The 17,438-nt window shown below is 43.7% G+C and overlaps 1 protein-coding gene across 4 annotated transcripts in view; it reads right to left on the bottom strand.

Annotated features, from left to right (window-relative positions):
- AOPEP (aminopeptidase O (putative)) overlaps positions 1 to 17,438 on the bottom strand; it is a 423,521-nt gene that overhangs the window by 111,044 nt on the left and 295,039 nt on the right. For 3 of the 4 annotated variants that reach the window (XM_055578991.1, XM_055578990.1, XM_055578989.1), the window contains 2 exons: positions 13,176 to 13,219; positions 4,771 to 5,128 (listed from right to left, as the gene is read on the bottom strand). In XM_055578991.1, coding sequence (XP_055434966.1) covers positions 5,053 to 5,128; positions 13,176 to 13,219 — 120 coding nt within the window. In that variant the 3' untranslated portion in view covers positions 4,771 to 5,052. Of the gene's footprint in view, positions 1 to 4,770; positions 5,129 to 13,175; positions 13,220 to 17,438 lie in introns of those variants that run through there. The other variant, XM_055578992.1, reaches the window with a different exon arrangement.

Here is a 17,438-nt window from a genome sequence, read left to right as displayed (position 1 = left end):
GGCAGCTGAGCTCAAAAGCCAAAACTAGAGAGAAGCCTGTTCACTGCAACTAAGACCCAAAGTAGCCATAAATAAATAAATAAATATATATATATATATATATATTAAAATGTTCTATTTGCCCAAATAAAAAGTAAGATATAGCAGCCAAAATTAATTTTAATAATATATTTTATTGATGCTTTTGAACTGTGGTGCTGGAGAAGACTCTTGAGAGTCCCTTGGACTGCAAGGAGATCCAACCAGTCCACTCTGAAGGAGATCAGCCCTGGGATTTCTTTGGAAGGAATGATGCTAAAGCTGAAACTCCAGTACTTTGGCCACCTCATGCGAAGAGTTGACTCATTGGAAAAGACTCTTATGCTGGGAGGGGTTGGGGGCAGGAGGAGAAGGGGACGACAGAGGATGAGATGGCTGGATGGCATCACTGACTCGATGGACGTGAGTCTGAGTGAACTCCGGGAGTTGGTGATGGACAGGGAGGCCTGGCGTGCTGCGATTCATGGGGTCACAAAGAGTCAGACACGACTGAGCGACTGATCTGATCTGATCCAAAATATAATTATTTCAATACCTAAAAATATTGAAAACCTTTAATGAGATATTTTACCTTCACTTTTTCGTTCTAAGTCTTCTAAATCTGATGTGTTTTCACAGTCTGTCTCAATTGGATGCTAAGTTTTAATCAGAAATGCTTGGTCTGAAGTAGATTTCATAGAATTGACAGTTGAAAAACTGGATTCATTTACAAACCTAAATTGGTCCAAGTGGATTCATTTACAAACCTAAATTGGTCCAAACCATGACTGTATTATTAGATTTTCAATTTAAATTTAGATTACATTAAAATTCAGCTCATAATTATTTGGAGACTAATAATTATGATCCGGCATATGCCTAGGAGTGGTAGAAAATAAAGTTTAAAATGGTAACTTGGGGCAATTTACAGCTTCAAATGGCAGGCCAAAGAGTTTTTTCTAAATGGGGAAAAAGGTTTCTCTTGATGAGGGATGTAAACGGTGTTTGGGGGAAGATTCACTTAGCATTGATGTGGATGGTGGATGGAGAGGGGGACAAGTTGGTGGCAAAAAGAACAGTTAGTTACTGCACTAGCCCAAGCAAAATATAATGAAAAAGTGAGGAAGATGCTAGGAAAGGAAATAAAATTATAAATTTAATAAGTATATATATAAGGATATCAGGAAATGTGGGCAGGAAATCAAAGAAAAGGAGGGGTCGGAGAGTTCTATGACAACTAAAATACAGAAGTAGAGAAGAAGGGCTGGAGGGAGAAAAGTTATTTCTATTACATTTGATATAAATGTTTTTAAAAAGATTGGAATATGAACGTATGTTCTGGCGGGTGGGAGGAGACCTTTGGGCAGACATGAAAAGAAATAAAAATCTATTTATAGGATTGTCAAATTAGCAGAATGGGCAACTTTCTTAGAAGTACTGTATACTATTCCAACAGTTGGGAGTGTCTGGTAAATTAAATTATGGTACCACTTTTTAGAAATTTATGCAGCTGTTAAAAATTACTGCTGTTGAATTATTTCAAGGGATGTGGGAAATTGCTTAAAATGTATTTTTAAATGAAAACTTTTAAGTTTAGCTAATAAAAGTCCAATGTTTTTAAGAAAGGATATGCACTTACATAATGTATAGCACAGAAAATGTATAGAAGGAAACACACCAGGCATATATTATCTCTGCAGAGTAAGACCGAAAGGGGCAAGGGCTTTCATGTTTTTTACTTTGGTTTTGCTTGAACTTGCTTCAGAGAACATATTATTTTTATTTTTGAAAAGGGAGACCAAAAAAATGACTAAAAGGGTTTCTGTCAAAAAATTAACTCCGGGGACTTCCCTGGTGGGCCAGTAGTTAAGATGCTACACTTCAACTGTAGGGGGTTCAGTCCCTGGTCAGGGAACTAAGATCCCACATGCCACACGGTGCAATAAAAAATAATTGAAATCAATAAATGACTTAAAGAATTATCTCTGGGCCATTTTAATTTTCTTATTACAAACTTTTTAATATTTCAGTATGTAATACTTTTATAATCAGAAAAACATCATAAATGAAATAATCTGTAATATCAATGGTAAAATCAATTTTAAGTCTGTTAGCAAAGCCATAGGTTAGGGTTAGGTGTTTCTTTAAACAGATTTTGTATCCAATTTCCTTTACTTTTGGGGGGCTCATGCTTACTTTTATAGCTGCTGAAGCTATTTCCACACATTAAAAAAATGATTTCCATTCAATGTGGCCAAAAAGGAAAATGGAGGCCAACCCCAAGGCAAACATTCCTTAGAGAAGACAAAAGGCCTCTATAACCTGTGGAATGAAAACTTCACCAGTAGAATGTGACTCTTTTGTCATGAATGACTTCAATTGCTGGTAGACAGAAATTTTTAATGAGAACAAAGAGCATTGGAATGATTTCAATGCTCTGGTTGTCATTCCAGGCCAAACACACCAGTAACTTTATATTATAATGATAGGGACAAAGAACAAGGTGTCCCATTCACTGTGAGGCTCCTGCAACAAGAGGGCGCAGAGTCTCACTGAAGTGGAAACGAGAAGGAACTCTCAAGGAGCACGGAAAGGGCTGTGAGCAGGTAAATCACCATTAGCCACATAAATAATGGCAGAAAATGGGTGAAGAGATGAAAAGATGCCATCTCATTCACCAATGTAAAGATGTGCACTAAATCAGGGTCTTTTCTGTCTGACGCTGTTGTTTTTACTGAACAGTTAAGCACCCAAGGAAATACCAGTTGGGTCTTAAAGACAATTTATAGCCGGGTTGGCCTCATTGCACCTGGCTGTGTTTTGACAGCAGGTTTCGTCAGTTTACAGCGGAGATTCTTGTCTATGCTATAAGCTGTCACTAATGCAACTAGACCTTTGGAAAAAATGTACGGCTCAGAGGCAAATCTTTCCCTTCCATAGATCCCTCCCCCTTTTAATGAAAAGCAAAAGCCGGTGGCAAAGCCTCTTCTTCTTCAAGGGAAATTACAGAACCTCCTGGGAGTGAGCAGGTCAGCCCCAGTGTGATGGCACAAGTCGGATGCGCCTGCTTCTGGGCACTCGATTAAGGACTCTTTCTTTTCTCTTCCCTTGGGGCTAACTGCTGAACACAGCCGCCTTGTTGTTCTGGGCCAGGAAATGCAGGATTTTGCTCTTTGAGCTCCCAACTTTTCCCAGCTTTCAGGCCCCCCTATGAATGTCTGGGAGCCTTGCAACAGCCCAGCCTGGGAACTCCAGGCAGCCGGCTTTGGTGGGGGGTGGGGGGTGGGGAGGGATACCCACCCCTCACTCTCTTCGAAAACAAGAAGAGCAGGGTGTGGCTATTTGGGATCAGACAAACCTTAACTTTGTTCCCCGGGATTTTTGTACTCAGCTAGTGGCCTGGTTTGGAAGCCGCCGTCTTAGAAATCACAGGAGCTCATTATACGTAACATACACGAGTTGAAAGCACTGCCTCCCAGGACCAGGTGCTCCCTAACCACTCACTTTGTTCTGCGTGTTTAGGACACAGCATTTTATTCTTTTTTGCTCCCAGAAGGACTGGGGCACACAAATAAGTTTTAACAGGTGACACGCATTCCTGAACTGAAGGCAGTGCGTCCTTCCTTAGGAATGAGCTCCTGGTGGCTGGTGGCCGACGTTGCCCCATGTGTGGCAGAACAGGACAAAGACGAGAGGAGAGGGATGAAAAGGTAATGAAGAACAGCCCCTCCTGTTCCTTAATTTCATGGTTCACAGACATTCATTGACATTCAGACACTCCCAAGGGGAAGCTCGTATAACCAGTCATGAAACCAGAAACGAGCAGGCTAACAGGGCTGCTTGCTTGCGCCCCGGGCTGACTTTCTCCCCACCGTGGGGTCCACTCCCAGACACTCAGGCCCTCTGTGACGGGTCTGCAGCTGCTCTGGGGGTTGGAAGAGTTCCAGGCCCACCGGGTCCTTTGACCAGCCGCTTCCAGGCAGGGCCCAGGCTCTAGCTCGGGGCGGCCCTTGAGGCTCTGGGAAGCACAAGACCCGGGGAGAGAGCAGGGGGGAGGAGGCTTTAGGCCAGGTGATTGCCACGCAGTGAGGGCCACCTGGGAATGTCTCCCTCAGAATCGCTATGGGCTGAAAGGGGGAGCAGAGAAATAAACCTGAAGGAGAGGTAGGTCCTGGTCCCCAAGACAGAGAAATGAGTCTGAACGGCTCCTTCAGATGAGAAGAGCAGCTGGAGGCAGAGATGCAGAAGTAGAGGAGAAAGCCGAGGGCAGCTGCATGGGCCGATGAGGGGGAAACTATGGGTATGCCGGGTCAGAGAAGAGTGACAGGCAGGCCAGTTCACTCGTCTGGCTGCATCCACAGAGCAGAGCTCGAGACGCTGGCAGCGCTGGACTGCTGCCCGGTGACGCTGCCCAAAGTGTGCGTCACGCTTTGGAGGACCTCACCGAACACTCAGTTCAGAGTCAACCAGAATGTCCAGCTCTCACACCACAGTCCCTAAGGGCAGAGGCCGAGGCACACGCCACCACGGCAGGCTGAACAGCGTGGGAGACATCATCTTCCTGACTCAGGGACACTGCAGCTCAGTGAGCTGGTTACTTTTACGCGTGTTTAGTCCCTCAGTCAGGTCTGACTCTCTGCGACCCCATGGACTGTAGCCCACCAGGCCTCTCAGTCCATGGGTATTCTCCAGGCAAGAACACAGGAGTGGGTTGCCAGGCCCTCCTCCAGGGGTTCTTCCCAACCCAGGGATCAAACCCAGGTCTCTCGCATTGCAGGCAGATTCTTTACCATCTGAGCCACCAGAGAAGTCCATGAATATTGGGATGGGTAGCCTATCCCTCCTCCAGGGGATCTTCCAGACCCAGGAATTGAACTGGGGTCTCATGCATTGCAGGTGGATTCTTTACCAACTGAGCTATCAGGGAAGCCCGCTTACTTGTATAAAGATATTGAAAAAACAAAACAAAACACTGTCATGATTGATACATTAAGCGATAAGCCTTACTGTTCTCCACAGATTCTGGTGAGGCGGTTATCTGAAGCTCACCTGTGGAATTCCAGAACTCTCCAGCCAGTCTCGGAAGATGTTTCCAACAGACAGCTCCGGCCTTTAAAAATAAAACGACAACGAAAAAGTAAAGGATTAAAAAGTTACAGAGTGGACTTCCCTGGTGGCACAGTGGATAGAAATCCACCTGCCAAAGCAGAGGACATGGGTTCAGTCCCTGGTCTGGGAAGATTCCACATGCTTCAGAGCAACTAAGCCCATGCACCACAACTACTGAGCCTGCGTGCTACAAAAACTGAAGCCTGTGCTCCAAAACAAAGAGTAGTCCCCCCTCATCGCAAGAATAGAGAAAGCCTGAGCCCAGCAATGAAGACCCAGCACAGCCAAAAATAAATCAATCAATAAATTTTTAAAAGTTACAGCGCACTTATTATTAATACACAGAATGGTTCTAACTATCAGGGCGCATCGCAGCATTGTTCTTTCAGAGAAATCTGGAGAAAGTGCAGTGATGTCTCAGGTTAAAGAGGAGGGGGCACGGTCACATTCAGTAGAGCGTCTCTCTAGTCCACAGGAGTGCACACGATGAGATCTAAGAATCACAGGGGCCCCACAGGAGGTCCTTGATGCCTTGAGAGGAAGTCTTCGTTGGGAGTGCCTATGCAGGGAGGAGAGGGCATGTTCATGGGACATGTCAGGCGTGACTGCTTCCTGGAGAGAGGTGCAGTAACGTGAAATCTGAACCTCACAGCACTGAGTACATCAAAATGAAATGCCAACTTCATGGTGACGATGGGTGACAGCAAGCAAAAATGATACAATTCATCATCGGAACCCAAGGAGGCTCAGAGCCGTGGAGCACACGCGGCTTCTGCTGCCTGTTTTCAAGCACATCTTCATTCTGCTTTATTTGAAATGTTGTGATTGCTTGTTTGATCCAAAGTCATCTGAAATCTTTTAGTCTCATGCCTGCTGATTTAAATACTCCTTTAAAGGTATAATATGTTTAGCGTCCACAAACTTTAGGTCATGTCTTCCTGTCTTATTGAAGTTTAAGCAATTCCTCCCTGGCTTTGAGATAACTCCTGCTCATGCCTAATCTCTCCAGCCACAGAGGCCTTCCTGGAATCCTCTTCCAGGCTGCGTACGTCACACCCACACAGGCCCTGTCTTCTGTGGCACAGTATTCTGTCACAGTCTGAGACTGCAATTTATTTTGTTACTTGACTTGTAAATGTTTCCTTACTAGATCAAAGCTCTCTGAGACCAGGATCGGTGTCTGTTTTACTCACTTCTCTTAACCCTGCCCTTAAAACAGTTGTGGCATAAGTATCCCCATAGATACTTTTTATTTGAATGAATGAAAACACATTCCATTGTTGACTCAATAAAAATTATTCCTTTTTAAGTTAATAATCACCTTGCCCAGTAAGACATTCCCAAGTCATTAAGGTCTGTATCTTTTAAAATTTTATGTATTATATACTCCATTACATACATGAAATATTCCCTCCTCCCACCCTTTGGAATTGTAAAGAGGTTGTGGAAAGATACAGTGTTGTCTGCATCAGTAAAGATGCTGAAGGCCAAGTGCTCCCCTCACACCTGTACCGTTCTGCTGTAGGCTGGACGTAGTGAGAAGGGAGGGAAGAGCGGGCCTAGGTGGCTTAGGGAAGACAGGGTTGACTGATCTTGTCCTTCCTTTTCTTCTTCACTGACAAGCAAGTCACTAATGTGTCTTGGTCTTCCCTTGTACAACAATTTGTTCAGTTGCCAAATTGTGTCTGACTCTTTGAAACCCCATGAACTGCAGCATCCCAGGCTTCCCTGTCCTTCACTATCTCCCAGAGTTTGCTCAAACTCATATGAGTCCATTGAGTCAGTGATGTCATCCAACCATCTCATCCTCTGTCACTCCCTTCTTTTGACCGCAATCTTTCCCAGCATCAGGGTCTTTTCATATCAGGTGGCAACTGGAGCTTCAACTTCAGCATCAGTCCTTCCAATGAATATTCAGGGTTGATTTCCTTTAGGATTGACTGGTTTGATCTCCTTGCTGTCCAAGGGACTCTCAAGAGCCTTCTCCAGCACCACAGTTTGAAAGCATCAATTCTTCGGCACTCAACTTTCTTTATGGTCCAACTTTCACATCTGTACATGACTACTGGAAAAGCCATAGCCTTGACTAGATGGACCTTTGTTGGCAAAGTAATGGCTCTGCTTTTTAATACATTGTCTAGGTTTGTCATAGCTCTTCATCTAAGGAGCAAGCGTCTTTTAATTTCATAACTGTGGTCACCATCCTCATTGATTTTGGAGCCCTAGAAAATGAAATCTGACACTGTTTCCACATTTCCCATCCATTTGCCACAAAGTGATAGGACCTGGGAGGTCTTCCCTACCCAGGGCAAAAGCAAAGGTGGTTGAAGGGGGCAACTGTTGCTATTTCAACAAAGAGAAAATACACAGAGAGGAGAAAAACTAGTTCGGATTCATTTTCGAGATGATGCTCATCTGTGGGATGACCAGACAGGGAAGAGGCCAGAAGTGAATAAGGGGAAGGTGACCATCCTCCTAGGCTGTTTGCCCAGTTCCCAGGTCAGTGAAATTACTGGCTGTGCCTTGTATGAAAGGCCAGGAGCCACCATTCCTGGGCTCTTCCCCACTGTTTCTTTGTCGTCATCTCAGTGCCCATGGCTGAGTCTCCTCTGTAGGCTGTGAGAGTGTGAAAGTGTGTGCTCATGTGTGTGCATGCACACGTGCCCTCAGATGCCTGTGTGTGTGGGTGTGCGCGCACATGTGCACACGTGAGCATACTTGGAGTGGGGGTGGGATGACCAGAAGAGAGGAGGCATCTCTCAGCACATTAAGGTGATTATACTTTCTTGGATTTGATTTATTTGTTTGGCCATAGAAAGAGGCTCTGGAAATGCCCTCACCTGGCATAACTGATATGCCAGGAGGAGGAAAGTGGTGTCAAAGGGCCACTTAGAGAAGCACCCAAGGGGACTTGAGGTTGTTTTACTTTCTAGTGACATGTGCCAGGCTGGAAGGTAAGACGGATTTGGTAACTTCCACTGAGGATGATGTTCAGAAGAAGGTTTGTTCTTGTTTGGAACAAATGCAAACAGTTCCCACCTGGTCTGGCACCCAGGGGGCCGTTCATCTGGTGTGTAGAGCTCCTGCCTGGGGCTTGAGCAGCTATAGAGGCCCTGCTGGTGCCCTCAACTGTTTGACCCAATTTAGAAGCAAGGGTCTGTTTTTATCCCCATCTATCCTTCTTTGGTGCTTCTCTCTAAGTAGCCCATTCATCTTCTTCCTTTCCAGCCAAGGAGGGACAAAAGGTCTGGTTACCCATCCTTCAGGAGATACCCAGGAAGGCGGCAGCACTCGGAACTGAGCTGCACTGTGTTGTGGATTCTAGGAAAATGGGCATCCTTAAACCTGCCACAACTTAAAATGAAGAATTTAGAAAGGATTTAGAAGACAGCAGTACTGATGATCAAAGGGGTAAGCACATTAGATCCACAAGGGAGGTCAAGGGAACTGGGATTAAATATCCTGAAGAAGAGAAGTCTGGGAGTGACTACAGGGCCATTTTCAAGCGGTTTTACAAAAGATGGTGAACAGCTGTTGTGCATCCCCATGGAGGAGTGAGTAAGAGGACAGGGACATAAATTTCCTTTGGAGACTTTTAGCTGAAAGATACTTCTTTAGGGGTGGCACGGTCAGGGGATGGCATGGCGGAGGGCAGGGCCTGGGGAGTTGAGTCCTGGAGTGTTACTGGCTGAGGACATCTTCACCAGCGAAGACTGAGAACAGGCTAAAGCTTATCTATGTGGCAAACATTCAATGGATGCCTATCAGGCACAGGGTTCTGATAGGGTTCTGTACAAGACTAATACTATTATCCCCATCTTAGAGATGAGCAAATAGAGGTCCAAGAGGCTAAAGGAGTTGCTCAGGGCCTTCTAGATGGTGCTCAAAGTGCTGGGACTCAACCTTGTGTTGTCTTGCTGCAAAGCTCTCACTTTTCTTCCTGTGTGGAATGCAGGCTTCACAATATATTGTTCATGATTTACGGTGCAGACAAGCCTGCAAGGAGAAGGCCTGTGCTGGCTTCCGCCAATGCTGACTTCTTGCTCATATCTCTCCTGCTGAAGGTGACCTGGCTGCTGCTGTGGCTGCCCTGTTTGTCTGCCCCCAATTACAGTTCAGAAGAGATAGGGGGACCCTTGGGAGGGCAGGAGTGTGAGGACAGGAGAGTTCATTGTTCAGCTGCATCCAGGAGCAAAAGACACTCTCCTGTGAATGAAGAGAACCTGTGTTTCCAGATCACTTACCCCTGGAAAGGTTCAAAACACCTTATAACCATTATCACTTCATTCCTCATAATATCCTCATGAAGTGGGTGTCAATTGTTGTGTGGCTTTTTTAGCAGATGGAGAAACTGCAGCATAAGAAAACTGTTCAAAGTCAGCCCAGGCTAAAGGAAAGAGCTAGAGAAAAGACCTAGGTTTCTAGACTCCCAGTGTCCGTGCAGACATCAAACTGCATGGATGCCCACTTATAGATTTCTTACGTGTAATAAGATGCTAAATTCTGAGAGGAAGATCAAAGCATTGACTCCATCCACTAAAAACAAATGTAAACATTATAGAAGTAGTAGAAGTAGCCTTACCTCCCAAGGAAATTATGGGAGACGGTCTGAAAATGCCGAATTTTCAGGAATCAAAGGGGCTCTATGTTTTATTTTTAAAAATGTACATAGTTTTCCTGTTTTGATCATAATTACTGAGATGATAGTACAGATGAAGTTTCAGTTCTGGGCTTGGATATGTAGCAGTGGTAAAGCTGAAAGCTGACTTTTTCAAATCAAGACACTCAGAGTCAAGGCCAATGGTGAGTTTTTCCCCTCTGAGATCATGGAGCTTAAATAATCACAACAGACAAGCAGAAGCATTTCCACTTCTCTGGGACCCAGGACTTACAGGAAATTACTCTTCTGCATGTCTGCTCACTATGGAAATTGATTTTATACAGACAGCTAAAAGTACACAGACCCACGCCTGCACGCCCGCCGTCTCTGTACTAGTGAGCGGTGCTTCTGCCTCATTACTGAGGCCTCCCGGGTATCCGGAACAGCCAGCTATTTCACCCTCTGGCCGGAGAGCTCCCGCGCTGTACACCTGTGTCCTGAAAGGCAGCTCTGGGTTTTAGGAGTGGGTCTCCGGACCCTGTGAGCTCTGAATGTAGTCACATGTAGTTAATGCCACAAGGGAGGGAATGGGCTGGCCATCCTGCATGATGCTGGTTAGAAAAATAAGTTGTGTTTAAGGCCAGGAAAGTGACCAGTACTACTTCTTAATGTTATAGTACACAGAAGCGAGACCCAGGCGTGTGTGTAAGGGCATTGTATGTACTGTGTGTTCTATGTTGCTCTGTCAGTTGACTTCTGGGGTGGAATGACGAGGATAGGGTGCTGACTATTAGCCGTGTCTGCTGCTTGTGCCTATCAACTCAGTGCTGATCAGGAGAAAGGTCTTTATCACTCTTGGCTCTATCTTCGGCCCCTTGAGATTCTAAAGATTGCCTTCTATCTACGCGCCTACAGGAAAGCACAAGGCCCGTGCGTCGGGAACAGAGTGAAGGTGCAGAGAACATGGGCAGTGCAGTTCTCGAGGGACTCAGGCTTTGGGGGCTTCCACGTTCAGGGTCTGAAGCGGAGACTGTTCTTGTTCTGAAATGCAACTTACATTCTGTATGGGTTTTTAAATGTCAGTAATTTATGTTTTAGAGTTCCCTTCCTATGTGGGGATACAAACAGTGTATGCCTCAATGCTTTATACATGGTTACTTCTTTTCTTGATCAAAGCAAGTCACCTGCGCTTGGGTAGCTAATGAAGATTGCTGAGGTAACATTTACAAACAAGTACTCCCTAGCTTCAAGGGGGAGGAAGAGTACTGAATTAAAACAAACACGTGAATGTGCACACACAAACATAATAACTGATGAGCAAAGAAAGAACTGGCAGCTGTTGATACTGTTGGACTATCAGGAGGGGAAGGCACACTGGATAAGCACTCTTAGCTTCTTCTCTTGGTCTCAGCATCTGGACAGAAACCACTCACTGAAGATGTCTAAAACATGGTTTCTCATCTCCCCTCTTCCACCTTCAAACACTCAACCTTCCCTCCCTTTGCCCCATACTGATTCCTGATCACCTGCTGCCTGGATCGCCAGGACTTCTAAACTTAAGCGTGTAACCGAGTGGCAGACAGAGAAAGGTCAGATCGTGCAGGACTCCTCCTTTCAGCTCAACCAATCAACCAACTTAACTGTGGCACTCCTGGGGGTATTCCTGAGATCTGTTCAAAGCCCGCTGCCACCATCCACCCATGGTCCCAGCTCTGGATCTTGAGTGAGCTGCCGTTTCTGTCTCTGGTTGGTCTCCTGATATCTAGTTCTCTCCATCCCATCTATCTCCCACGCTGCCGCCCACCCCCAAGTACCTTGCTGATGGCACTCCCCTACCTGAAGCCTTCAGTAGACCTCTGGCCTGAAGGCTTGACCGTAGGACTGCTGAGCCCTGTCTCCGTGCTGAAGTTCACCAAAGAACTCCCTACCCTGAGTCGTGACCTGCTTCATGCACATCTTCAGCAGCTGACTAGGAGCTCCCTGAAGGCTAAGCATAGAATTAATTTTTTATTTCCTAGTGTCTAGCCTGAAACCTGGTGAAGGAGGTACTCAATAGAGAATGTTAAAATTAATCGAAGCAAGAAAATAAGAGAAAGGCAGTATGACACAGGCCTGAAAAATTTTGTCTTGTTCAGCACAGCTCACATGCCTAACAGATGTGTCTGAGGATCAGCTTGCGATGGAGTCAAAGATTAGAGGCTCCACGGGTAGGCGTGGGGCCTTCGGAGAGCTGGATAAAATTGGTACAACGTGCTGCATCGGTAAAAGGATCAACAGCCTGCTTCAAAAGCTGGATTAGATTCTGAGATTAGCTGGCGGGAAAGACAATGTTTGAGTTTCAAAATATATTTTAGTATTCTTGCTGAAATACATTCATTGTAGCAATGAAGTCTCAACTCTTAAGGAAAATTTTTTTTTTTTTTTAATTTTATTCTATTTTTAAACTTAACATAACTGTATTAGATTTGCCAAATATCAAAATGAATCCGCCACAGGTATACATGTGTTTTTAAAAAGCTTAAGTCTGCTAGTCAAAATGTGATCCTAACTGGGTGAGGCAGCCTCTTGAAGGGCGAAGGTTGGTGGTCAGTGGGCACCGTTCAATGGAGATGCTGCTCTTAACATCCACAGTCACAACAAAAGTTACTTTGTGGGGTCATAATAAATATTCACAATGATAAAATCTAGGTGGGCTTGCGGGAGCCCAAGGTGGGCTTGGAGCTAGAGGGCTTGGGCCATCCAAATGAACTCCATAACCTTATTAGGAAGGGGATGTAAAGAAAGACTTCCAAAATGAAAAATGCACCTTGTCACCTCCATGAAAATTGCTCTATTTGTGCCCTGAGAAGTTCTCCTGCAAGAATGTATAGTCATTACTCAGAAACAGACGTGGGTAACAGCCTGAGGAGGTAATATACCATCTCTATTAATTTTCTTTTTCCGTTTTTTTGTATTAGTTCCTAAGGAAATTGCTCCATTCTGTTAGAGGACCTGAAAGGTTATTTCAGGGCAAGTATAAAAGAAAAGAAAAATTCTTGCAGGTAACCTGTTGTTCTTGACCTTAGCAATAATGGACATATCCGATGTGATTTTTACACAAAGCAAACCTTGTATGTTCACTTTAAAAATAAAAGGATGGCAAATCTGAAACATTTCAGACATTCCAAAACAAGTCACCCTAACTTTTAGAACTGTCTCTTCTCCATTCTTTTTCATGGCAGCTGAGGCCACAGAGTGTCTCCAGCTGTTCGTGCTGGCTCCTAGAACCCACACTCCCAATATTTCTAGGTCCTGTTGATCATCCCAGGACTCCTGCTGGCTGGGCTAGGTCCCTCCTCTATTAACAGAGGAAGATTAAACTTCCAGGCTGCAATTTGCCAAACAATGGCAGAATCATTTTTAACATTCAAAATAAAACTGGGCCCTTAATTCCTAAATTGGTCCTCACCTTTTTTCTTCTGGGATGTTCTCCAAGAGCATTTGAAGGAAATCCTGGAAGAAGAAAAAAGCAAATCATTAAAGATGTCCATCAATAAATAACCCTTCCTGGAGTCATGCCAGAGACTGAGCATTCCCAGCTGCTGACTACTCACCTGCTAGGGAAGGCAGGCTGACACTGAAATATTAGGCTATATACTCAATTTATTCATTTACCAGGGCCGCAGTCCAATCAGTTATAGAGATTTATTTTTGTAAAAACCACAAACAAATTGAAAAAAGTAACGTTTGTTATTCTGACCTAACCCAACAGTTTATTTCATTCCATGTTTAACTATTTTCAAAAGGCTAGCCATAGCACCCGGCACTGTCCCTCTAACTTAACCATGTTCTCCTTCTCATCAGCTTTCCCTAGAGATCCTGTGTGTGTTTGTGCTCAGTTGCTCAGTCATCTCTGACTCTCTTGCACCCCCATGGATTGTAGCCCGCCAGGCCCCTCTGTCCATGGGATTCTCCAGGCAAGAACACTGGAGTGGGTTGCCATTTCCTCTTCTAGGGGATCTTCCCAACCCAGGGATTGAACCCATGCCTCCTGTGTCTCCTGCACTGGTAGGCAGGTTCTTTACCACTGAGCCCCCAGAGATCCTGTTATATACTGAATAATCTCAACTCTGAGAGGATAGTAACTAATGGCTTTTTTGCATTGCTCTATGGAAAATCCCATGGACGGAGGAGCCTGGTAGGCTGCAGTCCATGGGGTTGCTAAGAGTCGGACACGACTGAGCGATTTCACTTTCACTTTTCACTTTCATGCATTGGAGAAGGAAATGGCAACCCACTCCAGTGTTCTTGCCTGGAGAATCCCAGGGACAGAGGAGCCTGGTGGGCTGCCATCTATGGGGTCACACAGAGTCGGACACAACTGAAGCAACTTAGCAGCAGTAGCAGCAGCATGGATAATAAAGACAAAAACCAAGACAATTAATAACCCAGTGGAGGCACAAAGATGTCACAATCGCAAAAACAGCTCACGGGCTCCTGCCTCCATCTGCAGCCTCTTCTGGTGCCACGGCACAAGTCCTCAATTGTTTGATATTTAAGATGTTTCAAGAATAGATTTTTTTTTTTAATCTAAGGGCATGACTTACACACATACCCATTTTATCCTTTACTATGGAAAATGGAAAATTTCAGACACATTCAAAAGTAGCAAAGTGTAATTAACCTTCACATACCCAGTGTCCCATAGCCAATCTGTGCCATCCACTCACTTGCCTCCTGCATTATTTAGAAGTAAATCCCAAACGTTAACATAATTTCACCAATCAATGTTTCAGTAAATACCTCCAAAAGATAAGGATTCTTTTAAAATATACCCATAATATCAGAAGACCTAAAAAATATTTGCATATGAATATTCAAAATCACATTTATATTTGATCTGCATCTTGTATATTGTGACCAATCCTTTCGGTCCATCTTATTCTGGAATCTTGATTTGGTCTAAACTACATTTGTGAGATAAAATATAGGATACCCAGGTAAGTTGAGGGCATACTTACATGAAAAGGTTCTTTGTTCTTAATCTGAAATTTTAATTTACATGGGGGTTGTACATTTTTATACACTAAATGGGTAAGCCTAGTGTCAACCCTTCCTCACCTGAAGGTTTGATAAGATACATTTGGGTAAATACAGAACATGAAACAAACAAGAACAATATTTAACTTTCTAGGGACTTAATATTGAGTGATAAGTAAGACCTGAACTTACAGGTTTTCTTTTAATAAATTGGAAATCACCTTTTAAATTGGTCCTTAAAGAGGGCACATGTGTAAGCCCAGATGATAAAATATGGCATTGCCATTAATAAATGAGCATCCCTTCAGATGGACGCCCCTACCACAACCTAGTCTGCAGACCTAGGGTCAGCACAGGGCTCTGATGAGATCCATGGAACTCAGAGTGTGAGATGCAAGCAGCAGTGCAGACCATTGTATTACAAACAGATGGAACTACACGGGACTAGGAATCTGCAAACAATTTGTATGACAAGGTGTTCTTTTCCTATCATGGCGTTAAGCATAGCCATCGCTACACGGGCAGAGTCAGCTGTCCCTTCCTATGTGTTTATGGGTGGTTAGGTCCATTTCTTACAGAGACAGAATTTCCCTATTAAGAGCACTGGTGAAAGATTTATTTCTTGCAACCTCTGTTCTCCTTCTAAGACTCTACTTGCCTATTGCTTCATCCAAAACACATAACACAAATACAACAAAACTAATATTAACATGTATCAGTCTGCTAAGTCACTTCAGTCGTGTCTGACTCTGTGCAACCCCATCGATGGCAGCCCACCAGGCTCCCCTGTCCCTGGGATTCTCTAGGCAAGAACACTGGAGTGGGTTGCCATTTCCTTCTCCAATGCATGAAAGTGAAAAGTCAAAGTGAAGTCGCTCAGTCGTGTCTGACTCTTAGCAACCCCATGGACTGCAGCCCTCCAGGCTCCTCCGTCCATGGGATTTTCCAGGCAAGAGTACTGGAGTGGGGTGCCATTGCCTTCTCAATCAGTATTAGTCTAAGTACCCTAATGCTCATAGTAGCACTATTTACAGTAACCAAGATATGGAAGCATCCTAAGTGAGCATCAATAGATGAATGGATGAAGAAGATATGATAGATACACAGACACACACACACATATATATGCACACAATGGAATATTACGCAGCCAGAAAAAAAAGGAAGGAAATAATGCCATTTTCAGCAACATGAATGAACCTAGAGATTGTTCTACTAAGTGAAGTAAGTCAAAGATAAATATATGACATCACTTATATATGGAATCTTAAAAAATGATACAAATGGACTTATTTACAAAACTGAAAGAGACTCACAGACATAGAAAACAAATTTATGGTTACCAAAGGGGAAGGAGGGAGGAATAAATTAGGAGTTTAGGATTAGCAGACACACACTACTATATTACACAACACTATGTATAAACAACAAGCTCCTACTATACAGGGAACTATATCAGTATCTTATAGTAAATTATAATGGAAGATAGTCTGAAAAAGAAGGCATGAAACACTTTGCAGTACCCCAGAAAGTAACACAATGTTGTACATCAAGTATACTTCAATGAAAACAGATTTATCAGTACAAATGGAAGGAGACAATCCCAAATAAAATGCAATATAGTATATACTGCAGTGGGCATACTGAGAAAAAAATATCAAAGGAAACAAAAGCAATATTTAGAAAGCAAAGAAGTATTTTTGATTGAGGTTCTTAAAGTCATGATTTTATTATATTAATAATTATTTTGTAAAAAAGTTGAATCAGAAATTAATTTTTCATAATCTGATATATTATTAGATTAGTTTGAAGATATTTCATTGGCTTAATGACAGAATTCTTGCTTCTTAAAAATGCAAGTACTGTAATTATAATTTCTTACTAATTTTACTGCATTATCTCCTTATAGTCCATATCAACTTATCCCATATTTGTCCAGTAATTTATGCTCTATTAAGTGGGGGGAAAATTACATTAACTCAATGACAAGGGGGAGAATTTAATTGCATGAGAAGCAGGAAATCCAGAGTTAACCTTAATTCTGCCCTTTTGCATTTTCCTGTTACGATTGGATCTTTCTTTACAAAATTGCAGAACACAATGTTTCAGATTTTCTGTAAATACAATAAAAGCGTAGGAGGTCCCCAAGAAGCTCTGCTTTACTTTTTAGAAAAGGTAACTGTCCCACTTCTTAGCAGGTGGCCATCTGCCTCTTCCTGCTCAGAGCTGAGAACTGCAGGCCATACAGCTAGCTGAAGGCTGCCAATCAGTCCTGAGGAGGACAGGTCTAAGGAACCACAGTTCAATTCAGTTACTTAGTTGTGTCTGACTCTTTGTGACCCCATGGACTGCAGCACGCCAGGCCTCCCTGTCCATCACCAACTCCCGGAGTCCACTTAAACTCATGTCCATTGAGTCAGTGATGCCATCCAACCATCTCATCCTCTGTCGTCCCCTTCTCCTCCCACCTTCAATCTTTCCCAGCATCAGGGTCTTTTCAAATGAATCAGCTCTTCGCATCAGGTGGCCAAAGTATTGGAGTTTCAGCTTCAACATCAGTCCTTCCAATGAATATTCAAGACTGATTTCCTTTAGGATGAACTGGTTGGATCTTGTTGCAGTCCAAGGGACTCTCAAGAGTCTTCTTCAACACCACAGTTCAAAAGCATCAATTCTTCTGCGCTCAGCATTC

Source organism: Bubalus kerabau, chromosome 4 (genome assembly GCF_029407905.1).
Source record: "Bubalus kerabau isolate K-KA32 ecotype Philippines breed swamp buffalo chromosome 4, PCC_UOA_SB_1v2, whole genome shotgun sequence".
Taxonomy (NCBI): domain Eukaryota; kingdom Metazoa; phylum Chordata; class Mammalia; order Artiodactyla; family Bovidae; genus Bubalus; species Bubalus kerabau.
This window is presented reverse-complemented; position numbering and strand designations above follow the sequence as displayed.